The sequence below is a fragment of the Hirundo rustica genome, chromosome 18 (assembly GCF_015227805.2).
Source record: "Hirundo rustica isolate bHirRus1 chromosome 18, bHirRus1.pri.v3, whole genome shotgun sequence".
Lineage (NCBI taxonomy): Eukaryota > Metazoa > Chordata > Aves > Passeriformes > Hirundinidae > Hirundo > Hirundo rustica.
Window position 1 is genome coordinate 7523780 of NC_053467.1, and position 15712 is coordinate 7539491.

The following is a 15712-nucleotide window of genomic DNA, read 5'->3' on the forward strand; positions in this document are numbered from 1 at the left end:
TCACTCTTGTGGAACTGCTGGCAGTCACTTTCTATTTTCTCCAGACTTTCTGCTCTGATTTCTATACCCAACCAACCCTGTTCAAATTAAATCCTGTTTGTATCATCTCAGGGCTGCAGGAACATAATCCAGCACCCAGCAGGAGCATTTTCATTTCTCTGTGGTGGGAAATTGAGCAAGACTTCAGCAGACTGAATGAGATAGTAAAATCCTGACTCACCCCATTTTGGGACTGGACACAGCATCTCTTAATGTGATTAGAAGTATACAAGACAGATGCACAGAGCTGGGAGAAAGCGAAATAGAGGAATTCCTCATTCCGAGTGCACACAAAACGCTTCCTTCACAGAAAACCTTTGCTCTTCCACTGTATATATTAGCTGTAGTGATCCAGCTGAAATCTCATTATAGCCTTTAACCTAACTCTGTAGAAAAAAGGATCTGGAGGACAGATAGCTTCCATCTGTATCACCTGGATTTCTGCCTGGAACAGCAGCAGATAAAGCAATAGAAACTAAAACTATGATCTTCATCTCCACATGGAACTCAGATTGTATAAATCTCAACAGGAACCCAACGTCTTAAAAAAAGTAACTAAGATCAGAGAGTACGTCATTTAAAATATTAATTTAGTTGGGGAGAAGATAAAGTGTTATCTTTTCAGTTACTATTATTCATTATATACTGATGGTTTGGTTTGCTCGTGTGAACCCAAATAAAAATAAGATTAAAATTCCCACTGGCTGATTGGACACGTTTCCAGGACTCCACAAATGTGGATCTGAACCTTGATTAAACAGATAGGGCCAGCTCCTTAGTGAGAACTTGAACCAATGCCAATTCTCAACCACCTGAAACTCTGGCACATAAAATCTCCTTTCTCAGTCCTGTTGTGCTATCAGATGTGTTGCATGTTTATTGTAGGTATGGATCCAGGAAACCCTATCACCTCTGGCCTCCCAGTAAACAACAGTTCTGAGGATACCAGCAGGTTCCAGGGAGCCTGGCCATATGTCCCTGATGTCCATATGAGGAATGATCAAACTTAAGACGGATGGCTTCAAGCCAGCTTCTGAAAGCAAAGTCTTAGAGACAAACATTCTTCAAAAACAACCCTTTGGACATCAGAAGTGTTGACAAATTCTTTGTTCTCTTGTGGCTGTAAAGATCCGAGGGCACTTTTCACATAAGTAGGGTTATTCTTAGACTCTGCTAAACTCTGGCTGTCATACTGTTATGAGAGACAGAGGCAAAAGTTAAAATGAGAGGTTCAAGCTGGGTGAAACAAACACCTTTTTCACGATAAGGACAGGGAAGCAGTGGAACTGTCTCCGTACAACCTGGGAAGTTTTCAAGACCAGACTGGATAATGCCTTCAGTAACTTGGTCTGACCTCTTGGCTGAGCCTGTTTTGAAGAGGATTAGTCTAGAGAAGGTGGTTTCCAATCTAATTTGTCTCATATGATCCTAGTTTAGAAACAGCACATTCAAATTTGCTCCTGTGGTGTTTTGGTGTCAGAAAACTGTCAGAGTTTTGGTGCTTTATATGGTACAGTTTGATTTTTTCAGAAATGTCTGCTGCTCCTGACTAGTGCAAGTAAAAGATGGGTTCAGTCTATGTAAGATTCCTGCTGTTCCTGTGAAAGACCTGGGGCGACCAAGAGCCTGCCTATCCCTACTTAGCAATTCCCCACAATTGCTAAGAAAACCACATGTGCCAGGGCACTGATCTTGGTAAAAACAGGCCCTTTAAATTAAGGCTGTCTCAGACTGTTCTGCAAAAACACCAGACACCTGAGTTATTTTCTGCGACTTCAGAATTCCTTCTCTTGTACACTACTTCCTGTATATTGAACACCAAATCAGCATGTGCATTTCTTTTCAATTAAACATCTTTCAAAGTCCTACTTTTTAAACTGCAGATGGAACAATTTTAGGCTAAGAGCAGCTCTGAAAATAGGGCTTGGTTCGCCACATTTCAATGTGTATTCCAGGGGCTTGTTTAGGGACTTGGGCTAAAATCAAACCTATTCTAGTTTGCAATCATGTGATCTTCATTTTCACCTTGATGTACCCCACAGTACTTCACACAGAAAGTCTGAACTGTTAAAATCAAAATAAAATTATTCTGAGCACTGGAGGAAAAAAATCTCCATGTGCCAAGCCACTCAATGCCTGTCAGAGGACTAATTAAGTCTCACATGGACAAAACTATGGCACAAAAAACTGGAAAGAGATCCATTCTCTACCAGCCATGGACCTGAGACACAAAAAATTCCTTATTTTGCCAATCAGATCTCTTGTTTGTAGAAGTTTATGTATTATGTTTGTAACCACTACAATCTTCTTTTTTGTATGTAAATTTATGATATTATGCTGAAGCAGAGGTCAGAGAGGCTATTATTTTAGCTTGGTTTTCATATTCCAACTTAAAACAGATATGCAATTTCGGTCTACTTCCAACATTTTTTTCATGTTGTTAATGTCATTTAAGTGGCCGGATCTTTGAACAGTAAAATTGGCACTGCTCTGATCCACTTGATGTCAGGACAATATCTGGAAGGCAGAGTGCATGAGAGTTTGACCTTACGTGTGTGCTAGCTTGAAAGCAAACCAGTGTGAGATCCCAAACCAGAAACACAATTCAATAGAAAAATAAAATAAGAGCAATAATACAGAAACACTTACAGACTCAGAATACACCCTGACACCCTGTAGGTCAAGGTGGTGGTAGGAGTCCGATTAAATGGTGGCTGCAGTCCTCTTGGAGTGATAGATGTTCAGTTGAGCCAGTGATCGTGTAGAAGGGTTTGATCTTCCTCTGAAGGTCCAGTGGTGGTTATGGAGGTCTTGTCCTTCATAAGAAGGCTGAGGCTGGCTGTGGATGCGGCTGGCGGTGGTGTTCCACACCTCAGATTATATCCAGGTAGGAATATTTGGTTCCTCCCCCTGGGCGGAGCATCCCACAATGGGATGATATAATTTTATCAGTCATGCTATGAAGCCTGATGGCCCATTAACAGAAGACATCCCCCAGAGTTATCAGGGATGAGTCATGAAGGAGATAAGGAACACTGCCCCAGCTGGTTTTAACAGCTTATGAAGATTGTGATAGAATACATACTTTTGATACACACATACATCTTATATTGTGACATAAGACAACGTGTTTTGAGCATGGCCAAAATTTTGCCAAGCACTTCCTATTTCCCCCTTTTCCCGGCAGTTGTGACCGCGGAGAGCAGGTCTGTGCACCTGAGCATGCTGGTGCAGGAGGCCCAGCAGAGAGTGATGGAATTGTCAGCACAAGCGGTGAGTGAAGGGCTGGGTACGGAGAGCACCGAGAGGGAGAAGCAGCTCAAGGGCTGGGAGTGGAGGGCCAGGCTCTACCAGCGCATGAAGGCCGGATACGAGCATGCCCGTGAGTATGTTGCCTTCTTCTCAACCTGGAAGTGAAACTCGAGGTAATTTTAATAAGGAGGTGATACAGAAGAGGATCTTTATTTGAAGGCCTTCAGGGGCAGTTATGAAAAGATGTTCACAAAAGCCCACCCCTACAGGGACGAGTACATTTTTATAGGTTTTAGGAAATTATTATAATGGATAAAAAGCACCAATTAGGAGGCAAGTGGTGATGCAATGCAGGTCAAGCCCCTTTTCTGGAATCCCCCCTCTGCATTAGCTGTGCTCTTTGAACATGTATCTCAAAGAGTTGTTCTCAACCTTGGTGCCCAGGAAGAACCAAGACAGCACTGCTGCCCTGCACCTCCTGGGGTTTAGAAGTCTGGAATATTTTTTTGTCTTTCTGCTTAAGGAAAGGCTGTGGAAAAGTACTGAGAAAACTAGCTACTAATACGATGGGCTACAGAGCTACAAATATATGTGTGAAAAATACAGAGAACATATAAAAGGAAAAAAAGCAAAAACCAAACAGCATCAAGTACAGGGAAACAGCGAGACTCCAGGCAGGAATCTGCAGCTGAGAACCCTCTCCAAAGGTGCTGATCCTCACGGCCCTGCTGTGGAGTGGGAGGAGGCTGGGGTGGGGAAACTGAGGCACAAAGGTGAAATGGCCTTTCCAAGAGGGAGAAAGAAATGGATGTTAGAACAATAAAGGACCAAATATCTGCGGGCAACAAGCACACGGCTCCTCAGGCTGCACAAAATTTATAAGACATCCAACATCCCAGCTCTGTGTTTGGGATGTAATGATTCTGCCCTGCTTATCTCTCTTCACATTTACTCCTGAATCTCATTTAACATGCTCAGAATTTAACACCGGATGCTATATAACAACATACAATAGGCAAGAAGAGGAATGGGGACATTGGCCTTTTCACCGTTGTAATTTGTTTATTTGTCTAAAGAACTTACTATTTTGGAATGGGATTGTTCTAAGTATTTGATCAGACAGTGAAATTTCACTTTGCACATAAGTATTGTGAAAATTTGACCTTAATTTTGGTAAGCACTGATCTTAATCTTGGCATCCATTTCATTACCACAGCCACAAATTGAGTCGCTTTAAACAGTTGTACAAGTTAGTCTGTATCCAAATTAAATGGGAATTCGGGCCCAAATGAAGGAGAAAACAGGCCCGAATTGTTTCTAGACATGTGCATCTTTTAGGTGTATCCCATGGGATGAAATACAATCACTGCCATTATTTTCACAGCCATCTTTATATAAATGTGCTTACAAATAATTTTCTCAAATTTTATGTACGCTAAGGCTATTTCTTCAAGACAGATGTAGTGCTCCTTCTCTTAGATACTAAATACAGGAAATACAGAAGGAGTGAAAGTTAATATACTGATTTTTAAAATAAATCCCAGTAGTAAGTAATGACATTTTGTGCTTGATTTCTGAATTGAGTCTGATTGATATTCTGCAAATTAAGCTGGTTTTTTCCTTTTTTTTTTTTAATGTTAGGCCTCAAATGAACACTGTATTTTGAAACCATTACACCAAAAAAATGTGGAATTCGAAATTTTTTAATCCCAACAACATAAAAATGTTTTCTGTTTTTTGATAAATTTGAGTTTGTTAGTGAAACCATAAAAGTTTCATTAGCATTTTGTGGTTTTGTCCTTTCTCTCTCCTCCTATCCACCCCAAGAGATTTATAGGGGCTTTTCATTGACATAATTAGCATGAATCTGTTTTACTGGGTTACATATAGGCAGGAAGATATTTTTAACCAAAAAGGAGCCATGATAGAAACAAATGGTGTCTGCAGGATATTGTTAGCAGGGCCACTAATTAAAATGCTCAAAAGGCAGAAAACAAACACCTATAACCCGAAGCTCACAATTGCAGGGTGATTTTCAGTGGGTTCTTTGAAGACTCAGGAACATTGTTTGAATAGGATTTGTTGTGCTGAAGCGCTGATGTTTTCTCTTCTCTCCCAGGAGCCCCCGAGGCGCCAACCAATGTCTGTCTCATGGTAACGAGCAGTACATCACTCACTGTCACCTTCCAAGAACCCCTCAGTGTCAACTCAGCTGTGGTGACCAAGTATAAAGGTACTGGATTTAGACATCTTTCATTCTCCTAACAATGTACAAAAATTTGAGGGCTAAGTGGCAAAGGTATTTATCTACAAGAGATTATATTATGATGCAAGTAGTGTTTAAATGTAATTATTTTCCCAGTAAACAGACATAGAAATGGAATTTTCTTGAAAGATTACCCAAGGACAAAATTTTTATTTAAAAAAAAAAAAAAAAAAAATTAACGAGAAGCTTTCTCCATGAGTGCTTTGAAGAAGTTTTCTTGACTCACTGTGGTTAAGACATCAGCTCAATGACTGGGTTGAGATGAGCAGTTACAAAACACAAACTAACTTTTGGTGCCTGTGGGCTCCTGAAACCATGTGTATCCTTGTAAGAGCCAAACCCACACCACCATTCCTTAAAGGAATGCCTCTGGAAGCTGAAACTTCTGGCACAGGCATCATACAGCCCAATTAATTAGCTATTCCAGGGCTGCCACATCATTCTTGGAAGAGTGATACATTTGGGGTGGCACCAGTTAGTTGCAAAGTGGAATGAATAAGAAAATGCTTCCATCTGAATAGCCCTGTTGAATAGAGATGGTTTTAAAACAGAATTTCTGTTCCACAGGAAATTCCAACATTAAGAAAAAAAGCAAGTTTTATTGAAGATTAGAACAAAAATGAGAATTTTTTAAATTTCCTGTTTAAAGGAACTTTCAGGTTTTCTACAATCTTTGGAACAGTAAGTTCTTCAGTGTTAAGCACAGCAATCCACAGCCTCCAGCTTCCAGTGGGAGCATGAATCCTCCCACAGGTCAAGGGACTGGGGATCTGAAGCCTCCTTGGCCCTGCCCAGCAGAGTGAAGGAGTGGGAGCCTGAAAGTCCTCTTAGTTATTTCCCCCAGTTTCTCCCTTCATGCTTCCTCCTGTGTTTGTTTCTTTGTATTAATCATTGAGAACTCCTTTCAGAGGTACCTAAACCCAAAATTTCCATACTCACAGCCAGAACCATCCTGGCTGTGTGGTGGGGAGTATGTTTCGTGTTTCTATGGGTGGGTGTCCCAGCAATGGCCTCAACAGAAGAGATTCAGAAAAACCCCATCCTTCGAGGGTCCAGCAGCTCATGGAGCCCTTCCAAAGGTGGGACATGCCGTGCACAAGCTCCACGGCCATCAGCACAAGCTCCCAAAGTGCTACAGAAGCTTATTTTGGAAAAGGCACATTCTCTCTTTCCTCCTCCTTCTACTGGTCACAGATTCCACTCATCACTGGTTGTGCCCAGCAAAATAATTTTTTACATTCTGTGAAAAAAACCCCCAACCTCCCAGATACCACTGAGGCCATCAAAGTGATAATGCCCTGATAGCCTCAGTAGAAGATGTATTACACCTAGTCAGCTGTGCAGTGCTGCTGGAAGTGTGATTTTCAAAAACATCAAAGCCCTTTAGAAGCCTAAATTGAATTTTCAGCAATGGGTTGTGTTGCCAGGAAACTAAATTCATTTAAGAGCTTCCCACTACCTGATTTACTTGTGAAAACAATACTTGGGCTCCTAAAACACGAAAGTTCTCTAGAAAACATCAGACTGTTCTTCGCAATAGTTGTATTTTAAATAACCCTGAAACATTGTCCACCCTCTAATTATAATGATTTGTGGTATTCTCACAGGAAAGCAAATTCCCAAATAGAGCTAATTTTTAAAAATAATTTTGTGAAGGTTGCAGTAGTTTTCTCTTGGGTATTCATCTGGGTTGAGCCTGGTTTATACCATGTCAATGGTGTCCTGTTTTTGATAAGCACAGCATTCAGAGAAATTTAATCCAACCCGAGCTAACTTTCTGATCAGACCAGGTAGCCCTGCCCTGTGTTTTGAACTGCCCTCGCTCATGATCATTTTATGCTTTATCAAGTTGACAGTTAGTCTTGCCAGAATATTCTTTTTAAATCCTTTGTCCCAGGAGACTTGCATATTTACGGTTAGATAAAAAGAAAGATCATTAATAGCTCCTTTTGGTGACTTTCAGGAATTAATTAAGCACTGGTTGTCGAATTGTTTATTACATTACAGAGTGAGATTCTTTGTGCTACTTTGAGGGGTCATAAAATGAACCTTTCAAATGATCACTTGCAAGTATGATTAGAACCAGCTAGCAATTACTAGCCCTGAAAAGAGAGCTTGATAACAAAGTGTGAGGATCTTTTTAGTCAGATATATAAACCTCCTGTCCAGAAAACCATTGAAACATTTTGCTAATTCAGGAACAACAATAACAACAAAAAAAAAGGCTGTTATGGTGGGGTTTTTCCCCCCTCAATACTTTACTATTTCTTTTTCTAAGCAAATTGAAATTCAGGAGCATTTGCAACAGTGTTTAGGGAATACCTGCTCACTAACAGAAACTAATTATGTTCTTTTCTCTGGACCTGAACTATAGGGAATAAAAACTGACATCAATTCTGATTTAGTTTAGTTCCCTAAAACAGTGAAAAGCTGCCAATTCAATTTTTTCCGTGTCATCTTTCTTTTTTTCCCCTTTTTTTTTTCTTTTTTTTTAATTTTTTTTTCCAAAGCTTTATTTGCCCAAATGTCTTTTAGAAACTGGGCTTGGAACATTATCTAACTGTCTGCTGTTTTCCTGTGTGTGATCTTTTCCCTTGTTAGCTGTATAACTTACAAATAATCATACAGGAGAATAATACTTTGCACTCACTCTCTAACCACTAAAACCATCTCACTTCATTAGGAGATTTAATTTTAACCACACACAGTGAATGGGTATTGACTTTGGTGTCCCAGCTGGATGGCAGCTCAGTGACTGCATTCTGTTCAGCCATTGCTTTAAGGAGCCAGAGTATTCTTTACTTCCTCTCCTGGATTGTTGTTTAATGTTGCAGGCACCATCCTAATGGCTCCCTTCAGTTTCTCTCTGGAGAAGGCTGCAGAGTGGTGGTGGCTGACGTGAAATGATTCCTAAGCATATTGTAACTTAGTAAAGTGTTTTGAGGCTGGAAGCAGACAGGCGTGACATAAATCAATAATAAAAGTAATAATCTGCTCCACACTAGAGAATGACTCAAAGCCAGAGACACCTCACCCCAGCCAGTTTTAGGAAGGATGTGAAGCATCACTGTAATACCGAGGAAAAAACCCCTGCCCTTGGCTAATTGTGCCCTAGAGCCAAACTTCACATGCCACCATGGAAGTACTAAGGACCTGCTTTAGTTTTACATCTTTGGAAACACAATCAAAACATTCCACGCTGACATACAAAATAACTTGCCACTGTTTGAAGCCAAGGAGAGCTTTCTGTTTACACCACCACACTGGTATTGCAGGATGTTTTGTTATCCCAGAGCTGCACCACTGCAACCAGCTCAATGAAAAATACCCCACAGCAGCATCATCCAGACAGAGAGCACTCAGCACCCAGGAACATCCCACTAGAGACAAGCAGCAAGTGCTTGCTGGGCTTTTAAGAACTGTTGTCTTTCACTAATCAGCCTTTCTAGGGTTCACATGTTCCACACAACACATGCACATACACGAAGCAGGTTTTTTTCAAAGAAAAAAAATTAAAAGTAATGTTAAGTAATTTTGTTACACATATTTTCTATGGATTTTAAACCTGATTATTATTTTGCTTTTACAGTGAATAAGTACAGATAAATCTCCTCTTACTGCATGATTTATTTTTTCATCCATTTCCCATCAGAAGTAGTCATAATAGTGCTGTGATCCCAAAGTACACGATAAGGAAGAAAAATGGACATAGTGCTGATCACTACCTGGAAAGGATCACCATGCAATGAAAAATCTCTGTTTATATTTTATTTACAATTTTTAAACAAACATCTATATTCCCTTTTGAAGAAAAAAAATGAAACAGCTTGTATAACCCAAGTCGAGCAAATTTATTTTAGAGCCTGGAACTATTTAAGTTTGAAGAGAGAGGAAGAAAGACACGTTTGATGTAGCGAACAAAGCTAATCTTCTCTGTTTGGTTGTGGCTGTGGATGCCAAGTTATTTTCCAGATAGTGATGCTGAGCTGTCTAGGCCACTTTAGCCCTTTTTACCTTTTTGTTCAGTTTGGTATTTTAGCAGAGTATTTCATGTTTGTCAGAACCTCCCAGCTGCTTCCAGGATTTCTTTTGGATGGATAGAAGATTTTTATTTACAGTCAGTGTAGCTCTTTAAAACACAAAACAAAACAGGTTGGCTTAGATCAGGAAAGGAGTTATGCTTTGCTTAAATTTTGAGAAAAGGTCGTTCCCTGCCTCCGTTCTTCCAAAGTACTTTGTGGTCCATTTCTGAATTATTTTTTTTTAATGAGAATAGTTTTAATTGTCCTTGAGTCACTGTTTCAGTCCTGGCTGGATATTCAGCAGCCCCAGGATGTTGCTGTCACACGGCTGCATGAAATGGGTCAGTTCCAGTCCAGAACAGATCAGTACAATTTGCTGTTGTCATTGGGAGTCTCAGCTGAAGGATGGGTGGAGCTGCCTTCACACTCAGAGTCGGGAATGAGGAATTCCTGTGCTCAGGAATGAGGAGCCTGGGCCTGTTTGAGAGGCGCCTTGGAGCTCAAAAGAAATCTGGATCTGAGATTCTCAGCTGGCTTCTCTCCAAGCAGATGAAAAATTTACATTGAAGATTTCAGTGTGAAAAACCTCCAAGGCTTTACAGGAGTGATCTATAAATTTTGATTGTGATTCTGCATGTTTTATTCTTGGGGGTAATCCTTTCACAGCCAAATAATCTCATAATTTTGTGTGGGCTTCTGCTTGCCCCCATGAGCACATAAAAACAGCAGATACCACATTTTTTAATTATGTATTTGAAATGTTTATCAAAAGTTGGCCTTCCATGTTTGATCAAGTTTGGATTTGTTCCATAGCAGGCTCCCTGCAGTGATCCTCAAAGACCTAAAGGTACAGATGTATTGCTATATCTCTGTAGACCTATATCTATACCCATACCTATATATATATTTCTCCACACTTTGGTGACAACTATCTGCTCACACAGCAGTGTCAGAGTGGAAAGCAGGAAGCCTGTGCTTTCTTTGATTTCTAGAAGAACCCTGGTTATGGAAATGAATGCTTGTGGAAGTGAATCTAATGAAAACAAAGTGCTTTAATAATAATATCTGTGTCTCTCTAAGGTAGATGCTGCATCACTGCTTGATTCTGGTCCAGTCCATAGTGGAACTGAGCAGCATTCTGCACTTAGTCTTGAAATCCTTTCCACTTATTATTCAAAGTTTCTTTGTATATTTTCAAACTCATTTTTTCTTTCCTCAAAACAGTTCTTGCTCCATAAAAAGAGAAGAGAATACATTTCTTTGTAAGACATTTGAATTTATCCTGCTGAATAGGTGTGGTCTGATATTTTTTACAGTAGTTCATTTATGGCATTTTATTAGGTCTCCCGGGCACTTTATTTGCACGTTACATTTTGGTAGCTAACAGGACTGTGCAATTTGACTTCTATTTTTATGCCTAGCCAGTACAGAAATGTATAAAAGTTAAAACAAACCTTTCTATTTCCAGCTCCTGTCAATGTCTGTAGTATGTGCTGGACTTAACATAAAATTTAAGACCTTCTATTATTTAAGTTTGTTATGTATTTAAAATCACCTTTGAACATGAATCACCTATTAAGTGATGGTGTAATTAACTAATGTAGCTAATCAAACACCAGTTACTCAGCTGAATCATTCTTTCCTCCTGCTTTGTGTTTTATAAGGATTTTGAACAGCAGCTCAGGATAAATAGCTCTGAGAAAATCCAGACATACAGGCTCTACTTTTATCTGCCTTGGTTTCTAAGGAAAAAGGCTCGTATCATGATGTTGTTGAATTTTAGACACTGCTTTGCCTTTTACATTTGCTTTGACTTACCAAAATTAATAAGTTTTGGGGCTTTTTTTAGCTCTAGTTCATAGGTATGGCAGAGAAGATGTGAATTCCTTGTAGTCAGTGGCAGGACTGGGACTGAAGATCTTCAGTTTCTGTCTTGAGGGAGGTCCATGATTTAGCAGGTATTTTGATTAATGGATTTGGGAATGAAGACTCCCTGAAGACTTAAACAAAACCAGAATGCCTTCAAAGGTTTTATGGCAAAAGTTCCCTGCTCACAGCTTCATCTTAAGTCTTCTCTGGCCCATCATGGACTTTCTTGGACCACTGACATGCATCAAAGGTCTGGGTCTTATCTGCCTCCCCAACCAAAGCCCGATCCCTTTCTAGTAATCAGATCTGACCCCCAGAACAGATGCGCGTCTGTAAATTTGGACTCAGGCCTTAGGATCTCCTGCAAGCTCCTACCTTGTGTTTTGAGCATGAACTGCAGGGTTTCCTGCTTCCATGCATGAGTGCCCAGTAAGTTCTGGCATGAACACCCCATCAGTTTGTGCATGAGCACCCAGTTAATTCACCAATGAACACCCACCAGCTCCCTCTCCACCCAGGTCTGAGCTCAGTCAGTTCACACCTGAGCACCCACTCAGCTCACTCCTGAGCAGTGATGGGCATGGATGGCAGGTTCCAGTACCAGGGGCAACTGAAGGAGCGGGAGGAGGTCAGGAGAGGCCACGTGCTGCTCACAGCTGGCCTGGCTCTGTCTCAGTGTGACAGCAAACGCAGCACTGAGTGAAAGCCGCAGCAAAGGGAAGGGAAGCTGACAGCAGGAAAGGGGGAGTATGAGTGGATTAAATTCAGCCTAGGAAAGATAGTGGGAAGGTGTTCACTTAAATGTTTTTTAAATTATATTTACTTTCTTCTCACTTTCAATGAATTATTAGAAATTTGTGTTAATTTGCAATAAATTAAATTAAGTAAAAGCTCCCCAGATCAAGGCTGTTTTGGCTGTAACACCTGTCCGCATTGCTACGGAAGGTAAAAGCTTTTTAAGTTACTGTAGGGATTAGTTTATAAAGAAATAAAAGCCTTAAATACGGTTAATCAATGTCTACACCACAAAGTCCCTCTTCATACCACAGGAGAACTAGAGGACAAGGAGAGGAATCCCATTAAACAGATAACCTGAATTATTGTCTGTGCGTTTCCTTCCTTTGTTCCCCGCACTGCGCAGCGCTCTGCTGTGCCTCATACATTGCGACCGATCACTTTTTTGTGCGTGTTTTCCCGGCTGCTCATTGTGAATTCGATTTTAACGTCATGTTTTGGGACCAGGCTGAGCCTGCCCCGTGCGTGCTTCCCACCAAGGATCATCCTTGCGTGCGGGAGCTTCCCCCGGCTCTGGCTGCACAGATCACAGCAGAGCAACGCTCCCACTGGGAGGGGAAGCTCGCAGAATCCAAGCCAAGCTTTTTTAGGATGTGGAGCCTCTGCATAAGAACTCCATTTATTCTCTAATCCCCTCTCACAGTTCTAATACATACTCTCTTCTTTCCACGGCCACAGTGGGATATGTTTGTCATTTCAGGGCCGAGAAACAAATCTTGGCTGTTATTATAATCCATTGTAGCTTTCTAACCGCTGGCCCACATTGGAAGGCTGAATGTACACCCACATGGCACATTTTCTTAGTTATTTATAAAATGTTAGTAAGAAATGTCGTTTTCACTAACAGAGGAAAAAGTTTCCTTCTTGTACTGGAATAGCTGGCCTTACTGCAAACAGATAAAGAATTGCTGGGATTTAGAAAACACTAATCAAACACTTGAGAAAAAAGATCAAAATTTTTTTTTAATTCTCTTGGTGAGAATTTTATTAAAATTCAGTAAAAATAGTATCTTGTAAATCATTTATATAATGTAGATTTGCTTTAAGATGAACTAGTGAGACCATGATCAAGCAAAGATGTGTCTTTGGCACCCAGCCTGCTGTCATAATGGTTCCCATAAATGTCAAGACATAAAATAGAGTATTCTGGCCTGGGTCAAAGGAACATCCAGGAACAGGGCCACAAGAAAGGTTATTTAACATCATGGGTTATTGTTAGCAGGCGTAAAATGCAAAGGAGCCCAGAGCTGTTGGGAAGAAGATTTACTGCAAATAAAGTATTTGATTATTAAAAAAAAAAAAAAAATCTCTGAAATAAGTATCACGAAGATTTATAGCCACAGAAGTTCCAAATGAAGATGTGCTCTCTCAGACTAGTCTAGAGATGCTTTTTTTGGTACTCTGTCTTGCACTGTTCTGTCTTGTTCTGCTGAAAGACCCTTAAACCCCCGTGCAGCTCTTTCCCACCACACCACTGCAGTGCTTTGTTTGCCTCAGGAGGGCAAAGAGCTGTTTGTTTGCGTATTTTTTCATTCCTCTTCAGCTTTACTGATGCTTCAACTAACCCAGTGCAAAGAACCTTGGATAAGTTTGCAGAAATAACTGAAATGATAGATAAGATCCAAAATAATGAACACTAGTATTTAGAGCAGCTTGGAGCTCAGGTTTTAATTTAAGCTATACCTAGAAATCCACAGGCCATGACTGTATTTTAACTTCTGTGTTTGCACAAACTGCTCAGTGCCAAACATTTGTTTTTTCCTAATGGAAGCATTATGCTGTCAGTAGTCCCTACAGCTGGTATGATTCGTCTTTCTCCTATCACTGGAGGATTTCCAAACGTGAGAGAGGCATGAACACAGCCTGAACTGAAAATCTGAAAAAATTGTGTTCCTTTCTTAAATCAGGCTGGAAAGAACTTTTGAAAACAGCAAGGAGGAGCTGACCAAATACTGCAGACAATGCTCTCCATCAGAGCTGGTGACACTCTACACCAACAGACTCCTGCTTTTCACTAGTGCTCAGGTCTCTTCACTTGTTTGTTAAATATTTGTTTAGAGTCTTTCTCCTCATTTTATTAATATGAATGGTAGTGTTTTATGTCCTTAAATCCAGCTGCTAAGACATTATGAGAGCAAATCATTGAAATTTTTTTGTCAAGATCAGCAAGCAGAAAAATATGGCATGAAGTGGTTTCTGGTGGTGGTCTCTGTCAGTTTTATATTTCAAAGGAAGCTAATAAATAACACAATTATTTGTTTGGAGGCCCTTGGAAATACCAGATAAGACCACCATCATCCCAGGCCCTGTACACGGGAGGAGGGGAAGGAGACAGAACCTTTGCTGCTCAAGCCTGCCTTAAAAGCTGGAAAGGCAGAATGCACTGCCCAAGGTCACTCAGCAAGTCAGTGCCAAATGCAGGAACAAAATGCAGAATTCCAGCTCCATACACCACTCTGCAGACCCCAACAAGCAGCAACTGAACTCCTGTCCCTTGGTCTAATTAATCTACTCAGTAATTCAAGTGCAAGGAAAAACAAATGTCAAGACAAGAAGCAAATTTGACTGTGGCTCAGGCTATTTATTTAACTCCAGAGATGATGCTTTCCTGAATGAATCTACAATAGGGTCAGGAAGTGTTGTGTGTCTTCCCTTTGCCCTTTGTCTGTCTGTCCACCTCTCTGACAAGCTGTTAAAGGCATGCTCAGTATAACAGAAAGATTGTGAGTGGAAAAGAAACAGGTGAAAATAAGCTTCTCCCTTTATTTTAAAGTGAGTGAATTGAGTATTAAAAAAAAAAAAAATTTAAAAAAAAAAAAAAACTTGGCCACAAGTAAGTTACATAACTTAAGCCAGTCTAAAATTATGTGCCAGCAATTTACATGAGTTTTATGTAACTGTTTATACTGCTGTTTATTTAAAAATTACTACTTATCTTGGCGACCGCAGCAACACATCGTGCATTTGCTAGCTCTGGAATACAGGGCACCTTCATTAAAACACATAGTCACCAATATATTAAACACACAAAAAAGCCCTGCTCTGACATAACATGAAGTGTCAGATGGAAAGCCGCAACAGCAAAGACATTCAGCGTTCACAACAAAGCAGCCCTTTGGGGTGTTCAGAACAGGACTGGAACATGCTCCATCCTTAATTCACCCAACAGCTTTCAGGTCCTTTACAGCACAGTTGGTGCAGTCTACAAGACCAGCTCCTGTTCCTGGGCTCTTATAAAGGACCCTCTTCATCCTCAGCTTTCTATACTCGAGCATGTTTATAATTCAGCATTTACGTGCTGAGGTGAGGCAGCCTTTTGTTCTTCCTTAAAGTCCCAAGGACTTCAGCATGACACAAGTAGTGGGTAATTTCTGTTTGCTCTGTCCCAGTACTCTGTCTCTTACAAAGGAGGCAAAGATTTAGCTAAATCTTCATGATGGGTTGCTCATGCACAAATTACATAATTTTT

At 40.4% G+C, this 15712-nt stretch overlaps 1 protein-coding gene across 1 annotated transcript in view; it reads left to right on the plus strand.

The window, feature by feature from the left end:
• ANKFN1 (ankyrin repeat and fibronectin type III domain containing 1) overlaps nucleotides 1-15712 on the plus strand; it is a 74984-nt gene that overhangs the window by 24585 nt on the left and 34687 nt on the right. The window contains exons 5-6 of the mRNA XM_040081853.1: nucleotides 3227-3421; nucleotides 5411-5524. Coding sequence (XP_039937787.1) covers nucleotides 3227-3421; nucleotides 5411-5524 — 309 coding nt within the window. The remainder of the gene's footprint in view (nucleotides 1-3226; nucleotides 3422-5410; nucleotides 5525-15712) is intronic.